The sequence below is a fragment of the Schistocerca cancellata genome, chromosome 5 (assembly GCF_023864275.1).
Source record: "Schistocerca cancellata isolate TAMUIC-IGC-003103 chromosome 5, iqSchCanc2.1, whole genome shotgun sequence".
NCBI lineage: Eukaryota > Metazoa > Arthropoda > Insecta > Orthoptera > Acrididae > Schistocerca > Schistocerca cancellata.
This window is the reverse complement of record NC_064630.1, coordinates 372,101,691-372,118,455: the sequence shown is the minus strand read 5'-3', so window position 1 is coordinate 372,118,455 and position 16,765 is coordinate 372,101,691. Positions and strand designations below refer to the sequence as shown.

General features: G+C 39.8%; 2 protein-coding genes across 4 annotated transcripts in view; one reads left to right on the top strand and one right to left on the bottom strand.

Moving 5' to 3' along the window:
- Nucleotides 1-16,765, bottom strand: part of LOC126187392 (vesicle transport protein USE1) — a 152,550-nt gene that overhangs the window by 58,803 nt on the left and 76,982 nt on the right. For 2 of the 3 annotated variants that reach the window (XM_049928446.1, XM_049928447.1), the window contains exon 2: nt 658-758. In XM_049928446.1, the coding sequence (XP_049784403.1) occupies nt 658-753 (96 nt within the window). In that variant the 5' untranslated portion in view covers nt 754-758. Of the gene's footprint in view, nt 1-657; nt 759-4,111; nt 4,264-16,765 lie in introns of those variants that run through there. The other variant, XM_049928445.1, reaches the window with a different exon arrangement.
- Nucleotides 4,287-16,765, top strand: part of LOC126187391 (acetylcholine receptor subunit beta-like 2) — a 66,812-nt gene continuing 54,333 nt past the window's right edge. The window contains exons 1-4 of the mRNA XM_049928444.1: nt 4,287-4,427; nt 4,519-4,986; nt 6,665-6,813; nt 16,363-16,407. Of these exons, the coding sequence (XP_049784401.1) occupies nt 4,364-4,427; nt 4,519-4,986; nt 6,665-6,813; nt 16,363-16,407 (726 nt within the window). The 5' untranslated portion in view covers nt 4,287-4,363. The remainder of the gene's footprint in view (nt 4,428-4,518; nt 4,987-6,664; nt 6,814-16,362; nt 16,408-16,765) is intronic.

The following is a 16,765-nucleotide window of genomic DNA, read 5'->3' as shown; positions in this document are numbered from 1 at the left end:
AGATGTTGAATGGGCCGAAACGAGCCGCCGCATAACAGCGTAGCTGCCTACTAACTTCGAAAGAAGGTAGATGCGGTCCCTAGCGCAACTTATAACATCGTCGAAAATCAGTGCGGACGTGAGAGCTTTGGTACACCCTGTTAAACAAACGGAAAAATGGAGGCGGTACAATTGGAGAGCGATCCGCCTTCACCAACATGCATAAGCAATTCATTATATATATATATATTTGAATTACAATGAACTAATAATAAAAAAATGTTGCATGGTGCGAGATTCGATCCGGCGACCTTCGGAGTACGAACCCGAGCGCTTACCGCTGCGCCACGACGCTGTAGAAAATTATTAATCGTAGAGAGTATTTCATAGCAACGGTTTCTTTTAACTGTCGATTTTCTCGACAACGGCTGAGAAGTGCATCTTGGTGCTTTGCCACATTACACCTCTGGCCATGAGCTTTTATTATGCGCAGTATGAATCGAATCTGAATTTCACAATTGGCGGCCTCCCCTTGTTAGTTCCATAGTTATGTCTCACTGATACTGATTAGAAATGAAATAGGATGCCTTGCTAATAACATGTGTTATACAACTGCTTAACTACAGACGTCTTGGCCTAAGGTTGATATGCCACACTGTGGAATTTTCCAATATATACCTTATCAAGTCTCCAGTCTTTCTTGTCTTCCCTTGCTAGCTCATCACAGTGCAACAGCAGACGCTGCAAATTGACTTCCAGCTTTGACATCCCCATACTGCCTGTAAACCAAACACAAAGATTCCATTAGAATATGACATACTTGGAAGTTATAACAGAAGATTTTTGGACACATTTATACTGGGCCACATTGAACCATGTCAGCTCAAGACAACATCTAAGATGTTCAAATTTGTAATACATGGTAACAGTTATTTTGAAGTTCATTGTTTAATGATTTACATTCTGTGTAAACTACTTCTGATTCCACTTCATCATTTCATTCTGCCAGATGTGCAGAGTAGTCCATAGTTCCATCAGCTGATGAATACATGTTTGCTATAGGCTGTAATACAATATTAAAAAGGCAAATGTAATTACTTGCAGAAGTTATTTTGAAGAAGGGTGAGAACAAAGATAATCTGCTTTGGATATCTACAAGCTTATCTGTCTGAGAAGTGTTGCTAAAATCGTTATGTAGCAGACAGTAGGAGCAGAGGCTACTATGTGGAATCAGTCCTCAATCAATGTGGTTTTAGAAATGGGAAATCGATATATAATTCTGTAAATGAGGCAATATAAAATAATTGTGTAGGGAAAAAATCACACCGTCAAGTGGTGGCAGAAAGAAAAACATATAAAAGCTATGGAAATGTGCAAGTTTCTGGAGGCAATGGCTCCTTACTCTGGAAGAAGGGTTAACGGGGAAACAAAGAGGGATGAAGGAAAAGGACTGGCAAGATTTAGGAAATGGGGAAGGTTATGAAAAAGTTGCCCATAACCCTGGGTCGGGAAGACCTATTGGACAGGATGAGAAGAAAAGATTCAATAACTTTAGCAAGCAACATAGTCGCTGTAATCACAAGCACTACTGCATTGTTTGATCTGGTGGCCAGTACATTTGTACCCCCTAAGGGAGTTGGATTGCCTTCAAGCTCTACAAGGCTTCCTAAAAGACAGAGAGGCAAGAAATGCATGTCCAGATCAACACTTAAGCAAAAAGATTTCTGAAGGCTGTCCACAAGCATCCATCTATTATGGTCCTGTGTTTCACAATTTTGTATAGGGTCCACTCCAAGGAAAACTGCAAAAGAATCTTGTCAAGAGTAACTTATGAAATGAACTAGGAACTGGTCATTGAGAGGTGCACAACTTGTACCTATAAGTAAGGTTACAAGCAATGCCACAAAACACTATATACATTTGGGAATACCCTGTAAGAGATCCACTAATGTGACTTAATAACACAGCCATAAACACAAAATTTTAAGTGTCTTCCTGGGTGTGATTCAATTCCTGTGCTCCTACAGAAGAAGCATGTGTGAGAGGTACAAAAGTAACATGGAAAATAATAAGATATGCAATATGATAGTATCAACAGGCTATTTTTAACTGTTATTGTGAAAGTGTCTGGCCTGTTATGCTGCTGCTGGTAGCCAACACAAAGCTTAAACACGATACAACAAGGGATATTCATCAGGTTATCAGGAGCCAAAAGGTCATAGAGAAAAATAGGTAAGAAACAAGAGCCTCTTTCTCCAGCAGGAGTGTTGGGATGATGCTGATAAAGGAAGACAAATCCACAACTTCTTTCCAAATATCAAACAAAGGGGCTTTATGTGGTATCTGAACCCCTCAAGATGGCCGATTCACTTTCTGATGGCCCATAGTCTATAAGTAACTTTCATCAAATCAAAAGAAAAGTAACAAACAAATGTGCCTGCAGAGAAGAAGATCACATAGTCTGGTAATGTATGTGGAAGCGACTAGTGCTGAGTGGCAGCAAAAGATTCACAACTGAACACCAAGAGCTAAGGAGATTTTGTACCAAGACTCATCCTTGCAGATCCTAGACAACATTCCTGAGGCAGAGCCAAAATGAGCTCAGGAGACACCATCATTTGAATGTAATAATAATAACACACACACACACACACACACACACACATTGGTCATACCCATTGTGAAATTGCTCTATTTGCCAACAGTACACACCTAATTTACAAATTTTCCACTCAAATGTGATTGCCTGCTAGTTTATGTTTACTGCATTTGAATTCCCTTTTTTTTTTTCCAACCTCAAGTCACATTATTCGTATGACCACAGGCTAAAATATTTAAGAATAAATAAATAAATTAATTAATTACAAGGCAGTTACTGTGATTCCCTACGAAAGTATGCCTAGTCTATGTTGGTAAATAAATGATTTTTTAAATAGGAAATGACACTGACAGTAACTTCCGTCCAAAAATAAATGAGAGTAACTGAAAGTTCCCCATGGTAATAAGACCAGACTTACGATATGTCAGCTGAAATATAACTGGAACACTGTCCAAAACTACTTAATTGTCACAGTGGCCAACTACCACAGTTTCAAAATGGTCACATCAATTTGTGCACACAGGGCACAACAGAACTGTATTGCCTGTCCATCCCAACCATCTTATTCCAGTTACTTCTGCATGATGTCTTCCATTTTTTCTTATGTATAGTCTTGCAGCCTCTAGCATTTTTTCAAACAAAGCTGCTACACACATTATTGTAGCTTTGCTGGTGGTGAGCAATGTTTTCTGTGCTCGGGTGCTATGTTCCACTAGCTCCTGGTATTTTCTACTCCATTTTGTTTGTTATGTCTATACTGTAAAATCACTTTCTGAATGCTATAAAAATAATTTAATTCAATTTACATAAACAATTCTATAATCTCTATTTCACTAAGATCATATAATTTATTATGGCCCTCGACCATATTTACAAAATACAGTGCAATGTAGAAATATTACAAGGGACAGTCAAATGAAAACAAGACAGATGGAAAAAAGTATGTAAACTGTTTGTTTCTTTTAAAAGAAATTGTCATAACTGTTAATACATTTCTACCACTGTGAAAAAAATGTTTGCACTTGCATATGCAACCATGATTGTATCCAGGTGTGGACCTCTTTGTCTGAAGCACACTGACAGCCACAAATGTCTTCCTCCAGGTCTGCAAAAACATGGAAATCATTTTGGGAGAGATCAGGACTGTATCGAGGATGCGTAAGGGCTTCCGAGCAAAACTTCTGAAGCATAGTAGATTCAAGGTTGTTTTGAGTGAGCTGCAGAATACTGAAAATCAAGTTGTTTTTGCCCTGGAAGCCATCCATACAGGCAACCTGCAACTTGTACCACGTTTTCAAATAGTCGTTTAGTAATATACACATGGAATTGTGATTACTGTTGACACTTCTGCACACTAGTCAAAAATATGTACTAACTGCCCTTAAATATTTAAGCATTTAAAATAAAAAATCCATAGCAGGAATACAGATCTACAAGATCACTTCTCATCTCTTCCACTCATGTGTATCTTTGAAACAAAGGAAAGTATGTATACAAAAGTATAAATACAGTATATGTTGTTGTGTGAAATACCAATTACTGATGCAGTCTTCACTGAGAGAGCTCTCAGTTTTTGCATATGCTGTTTCCATTTAGGTATCTTTTGTGCCTTAAAGTGATGGTGCTTAAAAAAATTACAATTCTAATCATAGGTACAGACAGCAAGTGAACGGATGCAATAAAAAGCTTTAAACAAGGATAAGATAAATGGATATCAGACAGCTTCCTGTCAGTTAGACAGCTAGAGGAATACATGCTTCAGTTGCATTGTGTTTGTGATCCATAATGTACTCTGATGTTTTACTCTTCTTTCTTCTAGTGGGAATCTCAAAGGAAAAAGTTAATGCAAGTATGTGCAGCCATGTACAATTAAAACTGGATCCAGTTTGTATTGCTAATACTTATTAATATAAAACAACTTGCACATAATTTTCTTTCAGATCTACAATATGGGTGCCAGACTGAGTTTACTGATACATATGCATACAAAAATTTTCATCCAGTAGATGAAATAGCTACATATGCTAATAATGCTATGATTATAAATTTTTCTGTGAGAGCATCAAGTGATGCCCATATCCTTCTTTCTCCAACATCATCACTCACATTTACTACTCCTGTATATGAGATTGTTCTTGGAGCTGGACAGAACTCATTTTCTGTAATACGTGGAAAACAACGACGGAGGACGATGAATCACACAAGAACGCCATCTATTTTGTCTGCTACAGAAGAACGTGGCTTCTGGATTCGTTTAACGAATAGTCTAATAGAAATTGGAAAAGGAGGTGGAGATGAAAGAATTTTGTATGCTGCAGATCCTCTTCCTTTACATGTTCAATATGTGTGCTTCAGTACATGGTATCAAGTTACTGGAAAGTGGATATATGGCTGTCCTACCAACAGAGGTACAGTTATGACGTTCATTTAACTTTGAATGTTAAACTCAATCACAATTTATTGTATATTTTCCTAAGTTGCATAATTATTAGTTTATGATAATGAAAAAGTGACAATCTGCTGTTAAGAATTTAAATGAATCGTCTCCAAACACATTACATCGCAATAAATATGACACCAACAATACTGAAATGAGCAAAATATTTTAACTGAAATCATTATCACAGAGTTACCAATGAACTCTTACGAGAGGAAATGTCAAGCATCACAGATGTAATGAATTCACTCTGTATTGTAGTGGAATAAACATGTATTGCATACATTTTATTGCTATGCTCATGATGTTAGATACAGATTATTTTTTTGTTTTAAAATGAGAGACAATTTATATAATAGGGAAATTCCACAAAGTTACAGCAATGATGAAAGCTTTAATGCAGTTGCTATACTTGATAATTTTTTCTGTGATAATTAGTTTGCGTGATCTGGGCCCCAAAAAAATGTAAACCTTTCACCTATTTAATAATTTTTATTTTATTGTGTTGACTATCCACAACTATCCATAAAAATAAACTGAAGGTATTTGATAGAAATGAGGCATCTTGATCAATAATTTTTTTTTATTTGCAACTGATGATAATTACTGCATAATTATATTAACAACACTGAGGTAAATATTTGATCTGTACTTGTGCTATACTTTGGGGCCACACATTTACTTTTTTGAATTGTTATTTACAATAGATTTCAATTTCCTTCATGATATATTCTTTTACAAATGCAACAACAGCCTCTGATATAATGTATCTATCAAAAATAATATGGTCTGTTCAATTAACAGAGTATTTAATCTCCTCCCTCACACAAGCAATAGATTCTCTTGTGTGCAAACAATATTTTTTTTATGTGTGGCTAGTATAAACTGAAAACACTATTGTTCCAAATGAATCAACACCCGCCTCACGGATTCAGCTACTTTTCCAAAGATCATATATTGCCTTATATAAGTGCAAGGTCTGTTCTTGATAAAAGGGAACCCATCCTGATAGGGCTGCTGAAGTACATCCCCACACACAAGTTATCCCAGTGTACTCTAATTTTCTCTATTGCTTCTCAGTTCTTTAGAACTGTTACCTACTTGTCTGTTTCCCTGTTTCTCATTTGGATTAATTCTTTTGGCATTGGAAACTTTCTTTGTGGGATTCTTTTCATTTAATTTACCTGACTTTCGAAGAACTTGATACTTGTAAATCTTTCAGAATTGTCTGTTGCTGTATTATTGTGTCTATCAACCAGCAAAAATGCAGTCCTTTCTCTTCATCTGTCCACTTGTAGCACCAAGTTTTGCAGTAGGTCAGTTAAGTTTCTGCAGTTTGGATTAATGGCCTCTAATCTATCTTAGCATATTACACAATATTTAAGAAGCTATGGCAAAAAACATTTTTAGAGCCAGGTTTCACATAATGAACTCTTTACAGTAAACTATTTACCACTGAAATATGATTGCTTTCTTAAAATAATAATAAACAAGTTTATCCAAAATATACAGCACTACATACAAATTTCTTAAGTGCAGTAAAAGATGAGAATGGGAGTGTGAAAAAATCGTAACAGTGCATGTAATTTGGATCTAGTGGTCTAACAAAACAACTAAATAATTAATAACTGTTTTTCACATGTCAACAGGATATCAACAAGAAGAAGAACAATTGACTGTAACACAGAAACTGCGTAAGGACATGTTGACATATTATGATCCATATTCACGACCCACTGTCACTGAAGATCAAATCACAACAGTATACATTGATTTACAGTGTTTAAATGTGAAACTGGTAAGTCTGAGCATCAGTCCACAAATTATGTGAACAACTATGACTTTTCCTGTGCATCTTCAGTTGTTTTGCAATGTAAGAAATATTCTCTAAGTTTTGGGCATGCAACTGCAGAAATTCTTTGTCTTCTGCTGATATTTCAGCCACAAATCCTCTGGCAATCCTTAAGGAAAGCCAACAGACTGATAACAAGTTGCAAACAACTATCTTACATGCGCCACAGCAGTGGCACGGTGCAAGCAAATCTGCAGCAAATATGCTGGTGGGTGGCTTAGAGGAGTTCTTGAAGATGTGCGCTAGCTATGGGAAATGAGGAAAGTGCTCAAATGGCTCAATCATTCTTTGGTGAATTTTTGCTGCCAGGTGTGGTGACTCTTCTGTGATCTAGTTTGAGCAAGCCTTCCAAAATTCCTTCATCAAGCAAGACAAAGTAAATATTCCAGAAATTGAATCAAGAACAGCTTCCAACATGAGTGACGTAGAAGCACATGTCCTCGGACTAGAGAAGCAACTTAGATCACGTAACAAAAGCAGGTCTTCTGGTCCAGACACTATACTGGTTCTTTCAGAGTATGCTGATACAATAGCTCAATTTTTAACAACCATATACAACCATACCCAGACTGGAAAATTGCACAGGTCACACCAATATTCAAGAAAGATAGTAGGAGTAATCTGCTAAATTACAGGCCCATATCATTAAGATTGATATGCAGCACAATTTTGGAACATATATTGTGTTCAATCATCACGAATTACCTTAGAAAGAACGATCTATTGACACATAGTCAACATGAACTTAGAAAACATAGTTCTTGTGAAACACAACTAGCTCTTTACTCATGCAAAGTGTTGAGTGCTATTGATGAGGGATACCAAATTGATCCCGTATTTCTAGATTTCCAAAAGGCTTTTGACACTGTACTACACAAGCAGCTTGTAGTGAAATTGCATGCTTATGGAATATGTTACTGGTTTCGCGATTTCCTGTCAGAAAGGTCACAGTTCATAGTAACTGACAGAATGTCATCGAGTAAAACAGAAGTGATTTCTGGCATTCCTCATGGTAGTATTATAGGCCCTTTGCTGCTCCTTATCTATATAAACAATTTAGGAGACAATCTGAGCAGCCATCTTAGGTTGTTTGCATGACGGTGTTGTTTATCAACTGGTAAAGTCAACAGAAGATCAAAACAAATTGCAAAATGATTTAGAAAAGATATTTGTATGGTGCAAAAATTGGCAGTTGACCCTAAGTAACAAAAAGTGTGAGGTCATCCACATGAGTGCTAAAAGGAATCTGTTAAACTTTGGATACACAATGAATCAGTCAAATCTAATGTCTGTAAATTCAACTAAATACCTAGGAATTACAAACAACTTAAATTGAAAGGAACACATTGTGGGAAGGCTAACTAAAGACTGCATTTTATTGGCAGGACATGTAGAAAATGTAACAGATCTACTAAAGAGACTGCTTACACTATGCTTGTCCATCCTCTTTTACAATATTGCTGTGCAGTGTTGGGATCCTTACCAGATAGGACTGATGGATTACATTGAGAGAGTTCAAAGAAGGGCAGCACATTCTGTATGTCACTGAAATGATACAGGATTTGGGGTGGACATCATGAAAACAAAGGCGTGTTTAGTTGCGGTGGAATTTTCTCATGAAATTTCAATCACCTACTTTCTCCTCTGAATGCGAAAATATTTTGCTGACGTTGACCTACACAGGGAGAAATGATCATCATAATAAAATAATGAAAATAAGAGCTCACACACAAAGATACAGATGTTTGTTTTCTCCAGACGCTGTCCGAGATTGGAATAATAGAGAATTATTGTGAAGGTGGTTCGATGAACCCTCTACCAGGCACTTACAGAGTATCTGTGAAGATGCAGATGAAGGCTGGGTTCTATGTCTCGTTCAAATAAAAACCACTATCATGATCTATTAAGTCTTGTGTTAACTGAATTTCCACAACTTCCATTATCACTGAGTAACAAATTATGAGATAATTGCTTTCTTGTGATTCACAGAGTGGCCTATATGGATGTGGTGTTCTGCCACAACTGACTTGTACGGTTGTAGCAAGTGAGTGTACAGTTGATTTTCAACATACCTTCTGTAAACAGTCCATGTTGCTTGCCACCAATCCCACAAGGAAACAGATAAACATCTGCCTCATTAGCAACAAGTTACCTTTGACTGAGCTGATGATATTTGTCTTCATAGGAGGGTGAAAATAATTTTGGCTTTATGTCTGTTGCAGATCTCTGCTATCTTCAAGGAAAGAACACTTACAAAAAGCATAAATGTAACATACTTGACTGCATCACCCTCATTTTTCTTATTCTGTATCTAATCCTTTGTTTAATGTGAAGTGTTTTCTGAATCCGTTGCTGAGGATATCCATTTGGTTTGAAAACGTTCTTCAAGTAAATGAGCTCATCTTGCAGGTTGAAATATCATGTGCCCTATATGCCGAAGTTTTAAGGACAGACACTGTTTAGGAAAGGTAATAGCAACAACTAGCACAGTATGTACAGTTCCAAGTGCAAGGGTTGGGGATATACTGTATGTCCTGAGGCACCCACTGTCCAATGGTAAAATAAAACAGTAACGCGTGTGTGTGTGTGTGTGTGTGTGTGTGTGTGTGTGTGTGTGTGTGTCCTATGTTACTGAAGCCAAACATTGTTTAAAAGAATATTTTACAATGCTAGCTTAAATAGATTACATTACTGCACATTATTAGTACTATACACATCAATTGGTTCCGCTAAGAAACTGATCAACGGAGTACAATGAGCTGCCCATTAATAAATACTAGTACTTTACAAATGGCCAAACTTTTTATGGTTACTGACAACTAATGAACAAATTAGAGATTAGATTAGATCAGATTAGTAGTTGTTCCATAGATCATGAATACGACACTTCGTAATGATGTTGAACTTGTCAGGTTAATAAAAGGTGTCTATACAAGATATTACATTACACAAAATATTACATGACACTTAATAGTTTTTTTTTTCTTTTTTTCTTTTTTTTTTTTTGGGTGGGGTGGGGAAATTACCCACTTACTATATCCAAAAATTCATCTAAAGAGTAGAAGGAGTTGCCATTCAGAAATTCTTTTAATTTCCTTTTAAATGCTATAGGGCTATCTGTCAGACTTTTGATGCTATTAGGTAAGTGACCAAAGACTTTTGTGGCAGCATAATTTACCCCCTTCTGAGCCAAAGTTAGATTTAACCTTGAGTAGTGAAGATCATCCTTTCTCCTAGTATTGTAGCCATGTACACTGCTATTACTTTTGAATTTGTGTGGATTGTTAATAACAAATTTCATAAGTATATATATATATATATATATATATATATAATAGAGGGAAACATTCCACGTGGGAAAAATATATTTAAAAAGAAAGATGATGAGACTTACCCAACAAAAGCGCTGGCAGGTCGATAGACACACAAATAAACACAAACATACACACAAAACTCTAGCTTTCGCAACCAACGGTTGCCTCGTCAGGAAAGAGGGAAGGAGAAGGAAAGACAAAAGGATTGGGTTTTAAGGGAGAGGGTAAGGAGTCATTCCAATCCCGGGAGCGGAAAGACTTACCTTAGGGGGAAAAAAGGACAGGTTTACACTCGCACACACACACACACATATCCATCCACACATACACAGACACAAGCAGACAAATGTCTGCTTGTGTCTGTGTATGTGTGGATGGATATGTGTGTGTGTGTGTGCGAGTGTAAACCTGTCCTTTTTTCCCCCTAAGGTAAGTCTTTCCGCTCCCGGGATTGGAATGACTCCTTACCCTCTCCCTTAAAACCCAATCCTTTTGTCTTTCCTTCTCCTTCCCTCTTTCCTGACGAGGCAACCGTTGGTTGCGAAAGCTAGAGTTTTGTGTGTATGTTTGTGTTTATTTGTGTGTCTATCGACCTGCCAGCGCTTTTGTTGGGTAAGTCTCATCATCTTTCTTTTTATATATATATATATATATATATATATATAGAGGGAAACATTCCACGTGGGAAAAATATATTTAAAAAGAAAGATGATGAGACTTACCAAACAAAAGCGCTGGCAGGTCGATAGACACACAAACAAACACAAACATACACACAAAATTCAAGCTTTCGCAACAAACTGTTGCCTCATCAGGAAAGAGGGAAGGAGAGGGAAAGACGAAAGGATGTGGGTTTTAAGGGAGAGGGTAAGGAGTCATTCCAGTCCCGGGAGCGGAAAGACTTACCTTATGGGGAAAAAAGGACGGGTATACACTCGCACACACACACATATCCATCCACACATATACAGACACAAGCAGACATATTTAAAGACAAAGAGTTTGGGCAGAGATGTCAGTCGAGGCAGAAGTGCAGAGGCAAAGGTGTTGTTGAATGACAGGTGAGGTATGAGTGGCAGCAACTTGAAATTAGTGGAGATTGAGGCCTGGTGGATAACGGGAAGAGAGGATATATTGAAGAGCAAGTTCCCATCTCCGGAGTTCGGAGAGGTTGGTGTTAGTAGGAAGTATCCAGATAACCCGGACGGTGTAACACTGCGCCAAGATGTGCTGGTCGTGCACCAAGGCATGTTTAGCCACAGGGTGATCCTCATTACCAACAAACACTGTCTGCCTGTGTCCATTCATGCGAATGGACAGTTTGTTGCTGGTCATTCCCACATAGAATGCGTCACAGTGTAGGCAGGTCAGTTGGTAGATCACGTGGGTGCTTTCACACGTGGCTCTGCCTTTGATTGTGTACACCTTCCGGGTTACAGGGCTGGAGTAGGTGGTGGTGGGAGGGTGCATGGGACAGGTTTTACACCGGGGGCGGTTACAAGGGTAGGAGCCAGAGGGTAGGGAAGGTGGTTTGGGGATTTCATAGGGATGTACTAAGAGGGTACGAAGGTTAGGTGGACGGCGGAAAGACACTCTTGGTGGAGTGGGGAGGATTTCATGAAGGATGGATCTCATTTCAGGGCAGGATTTGAGGAAGTCATATCCCTGCTGGAGAGCCACATTCAGAATCTGATCCAGTCCCGGAAAGTATCCTGTCACAAGTGGGGCACTTTTGTGGTTCTTCTGTGGGAGGTTCTGGGTTTGAGAGGATGAGGAAGTGGCTCTGTTTATTTGCTTCTGTACCAGGTCGGGAGGGTAGTTGCGGGATGCGAAAGCTGTTGTCAGGTTGTTGGTGTAATGCTTCAGGGATTCCGGACTGCAGCAGATTCGTTTGCCACGAAGACCTAGGCTGTAGGGAAGGGACCGTTTGATGTGGAATGGGTGGCAGCTGTCGTAATGGAGGTACTGTTGCTTGTTGGTGGGTTTGATGTGGACAGACGTGTGAAGCTGGCCATTGGACAGGTGAAGGTCAACATCAAGGAAAGTGGCATGGGATTTGGAGTAGGACCAGGTGAATCTGATGGAACCAAAGGAGTTGAGGTTGGAGAGGAAATTCTGGAGTTCTTCTTCACTGTGACTCCAGATCATGAAGATGTCATCAATAAATCTGTACCAAACTTTGGGTTGGCAGGCCTGGGTAACCAAGAAGGCTTCCTCTAAGCGACCCATGAATAGGTTGGCATACGAGGGGGCCATCCTGGTACCCATGGCTGTTCCCTTTAATTGTTGGTACGTCTGGTTTTCAAAAGTGAAGAAGTTGTGGGTCAGGATGAAGCTGGCTAAGGTAATGAGGAAAGAGGTTTTAGGTAGGGTGGCAGGTGATCGGCGTGAAAGGAAGTGCTCCATCGCAGCGAGGCCCTGGACGTGCGGGATATTTGTGTATAAGGAAGTGGCATCAATGGTTACAAGGATGGTTTCTGGGGGTAACGGATTTGGTAAGGATTCCAGGCGTTCGAGAAAGTGGTTGGTGTCTTTGATGAAGGATGGGAGACTGCATGTAATGGGTTGAAGGTGTTGATCTACGTAGGCAGAGATACGTTCTGTGGGGGCTTGGTAACCAGCTACAATGGGGCGGCCGGGATGATTGGGTTTGTGAATTTTAGGAAGAAGGTAGAAGGTAGGGGTGCGGGGTGTCGGTGGGGTCAGGAGGTTGATGGAGTCAGGTGAAAGGTTTTGTAGGGGGCCTAAGGTTCTGAGCATTCCTTGAAGCTCTGCCTGGACATCAGGAATGGGATTACCTTGGCAAACTTTGTATGTGGTGTTGTCTGAAAGCTGACGCAGTCCCTCAGCCACATACTCCCGACGATCAAGTACCACGGTCGTGGAACCCTTGTCCGCCGGAAGAATGACGATGGACCGGTCAGCCTTCAGATCACGGATAGCCTGGGCTTCAGCAGTGGTGATGTTGGGAGTAGGATTAAGGTTTTTTAAGAAGGACTGAGAGGCAAGGCTGGAAGTCAGAAATTCCTGGAAGGTTTGGAGAGGGTGATTTTGAGGAAGAGGAGGTGGGTCCCGCTGTGACGGAGGACGGAACTGTTCCAGGCAAGGTTCAATTTGGATAGTGTCTTGGGGAGTTGGATCATTAGGGGTAGGATTAGGATCATTTTTCTTCGTGGCAAAGTGATACTTCCAGCAGAGAGTACGAGTGTAGGATAGTAAATCTTTGACGAGGGCTGTTTGGTTGAATCTGGGAGTGGGGCTGAAGGTGAGGCCTTTGGATAGGACAGAGGTTTCGGATTGGGAGAGAGGTTTGGAGGAAAGGTTAACTACTGAATTAGGGTGTTGTGGTGTCAGATTGTGTTGATCGGAATTTTGAGGTTTTGGAGGGAGTGGAGCTGGAAGTGGGAGATTGAGTAGATGGGAGAGATTGGGTTTGTGTGCAATGAGAGGTGGTTGAGGTTTGCTGGAAAGGTTGTGAAGGGTGAGTGAGTTGCCTTTCCGGAGGTGGGAAACCATGAGATTGGATAGTTTTTTGAGGTGAATGGTAGAATGCTGTTCTAATTGGCGGTTGGTCTGTAGGAGGATGCTCTGAATAGCCGGTGTGGATGTGGGAGAGGAAAGATTGAGGACTTTTATTAAAGCAGACATATTTAAAGACAAAGAGTTTGGGCAGAGATGTCAGTCGAGGCAGAAGTGCAGAGACAAAGATGTTGTTGAATCCATCAGATTCACCTGGTCCTACTCCAAATCCCATGCCACTTTCCTTGATGTTGACCTTCACCTGTCCAATGGCCAGCTTCACACGTCTGTCCACATCAAACCCACCAACAAGCAACAGTACCTCCATTACGACAGCTGCCACCCATTCCACATCAAACGGTCCCTTCCCTACAGCCTAGGTCTTCGTGGCAAACGAATCTGCTCCAGTCCAGAATCCCTGAAGCATTACACCAACAACCTGACAACAGCTTTCGCATCCCGCAACTACCCTCCCGACCTGGTACAGAAGCAAATAAACAGAGCCACTTCCTCATCCTCTCAAACCCAGAACCTCCCACAGAAGAACCACAAAAGTGCCCCACTTGTGACAGGATACTTTCCGGGACTGGATCAGATTCTGAATGTGGCTCTCCAGCAGGGATACGACTTCCTCAAATCCTGCCCTGAAATGAGATCCATCCTTCATGAAATCCTCCCCACTCCACCAAGAGTGTCTTTCCGCCGTCCACCTAACCTTCGTAACCTCTTCGTACATCCCTATGAAATCCCCAAACCACCTTCCCTACCCTCTGGCTCCTACCCTTGTAACCGCCCCCGGTGTAAAACCTGTCCCATGCACCCTCCCACCACCACCTACTCCAGCCCTGTAACCCGGAAGGTGTACACAATCAAAGGCAGAGCCACGTGTGAAAGCACCCACGTGATCTACCAACTGACCTGCCTACACTGTGATGCATTCTATGTGGGAATGACCAGCAACAAACTGTCCATTCGCATGAATGGACACGCAGACAGTGTTTGTTGGTAATGAGGATCACCCTGTGGCTAAACATGCCTTGGTGCACGACCAGCACATCTTGGCGCAGTGTTACACCGTCCGGGTTATCTGGATACTTCCTACTAACACCAACCTATCCGAACTCCGGAGATGGGAACTTGCTCTTCAATATATCCTCTCTTCCCGTTATCCACCAGGCCTCAATCTCCGCTAATTTCAAGTTGCCGCCACTCATACCTCACCTGTCATTCAACAACATCTTTGCCTCTGCACTTCTGCCTCGACTGACATCTCTGCCCAAACTCTTTGTCTTTAAATATGTCTGCTTGTGTCTGTATATGTGTGGGTGGATATGTGTGTGTGTGCGAGTGTATACCCGTCCTTTTTTCCCCATAAGGTAAGTCTTTCCGCTCCCGGGACTGGAATGACTCCTTACCCTCTCCCTTAAAACCCACATCCTTTCGTCTTTCCCTCTCCTTCCCTCTTTCCTGATGAGGCAACAGTTTGTTGCGAAAGCTTGAATTTTGTGTGTATGTTTGTGTTCGTTTGTGTGTCTGTCGACCTGCCAGCACTTTCATTTGCTAAGTCACATCATCTTTGTTTTTAGGTGTATATATATATATATTTTGTGAGGCTACAGTGAAGATCACTAGCTCTTTAAATAAGTCTCTGCAGGATGATCTTCGATGAGCTCAAGTAATTATTCTGATTACATGCTTTTGTGTAATGAACACTCTTTTACTCAATGAGGAGTTACCCCAGAATATGATGCCATACGAAAGCAGAGAATGAAAATAGGTGTGGTAAGCTAATTTATTGAGATGTATATCACCAAATTTTTCAATGACCCAAACAGCATAAGTAGCTGAACTCAAACGTTTCAGCAGATCTTCAGTGTGTTTTTTCCAGTTCAACCCCTCATCAATGCATACACCTAGATATTTTGAATATTCTACCTTAGCTACCGATTTCTGATTGAAGTCTATATTTATTAATGGTGTCATTCCATTTACTGTGTGGAACTGTATATACTGTGTTTTGTCAATGTTTACTGAGAGCCCATTTGCAGAGAACCACTTAATGATTTTCTGAAAAACATCGTTTACAATTTCATCAGTTAATTCTTGTCTGTATGTTCCTGAATAATGTGTGCTCTTTTAGATCAAAGCAAGTTTTTGTTACTAAACAGTATAGAACATAGCAGCTTTTTATAGTACCTGCTTCACTTTACTAATAACTCTCTCCATATCCTTAAAAGATTATCATCTTGCTGAGTTCAATGGAAAATGTATGTGACTGACGGTATGGATGCAATAAATATATGATAAAGGACTTAATTTGGAAGAATGTTCTATTGCTCAACACATGTAAAAGGCAATTAGAAGTGAAACATAGTTGCACTCTACCTATAATGGTGTTCAGAACCTTTTTTCCAAATTTTGTTTTTCTATATGAAAGCTGAAGTACTGCTTTCATTATTACTGCTTTTGTTGTAAACAATTAAATACAATTTGAAGTTGCGTTATCTGACCACAGGTCTTTCCTCAAGAATGTTAATAATTATAAGAATTTATATTAAACAAATTACACAGAACATTTTTTATTAAAATTAATAGCAAATTGCATAACTTTTCCCATCCATTTAATTGAATAAAACCTTGCATTTCTCTATTCTCTGTCTAGGATGAGAAGAAATCCATATTCACTGTGAATGGGGTCATGCGAATGGTGAGTCTTATTTTTATATGTTTTATTTGCAGTTTTATCACCTTTTTCATTTATGCATCAATGTCTTCAAACTAAAATATGGTGGTGTTGGTGTTCTTGAACCCGAAACCCTTTAATGAAAAAAAATTTTGTCTCCAGAATGTGGCTAGCAATGTGGCATACCGTTCCTCATTGCTATACTGTGTTCCAGGGTCCTGATAGGTCTCATACTGTTCACAATGTCTTATGGGACAAACTAAAAGTGTATGGGATTGCCAGCTGGAAGATGCCAAGGCTAGATTCTATTGTCTAATCGGAAAAGGAAAAGCTGTCTTTCTTCATATCATCTGGCTCTGTTCCATTCCTAGCATTCTGAAAT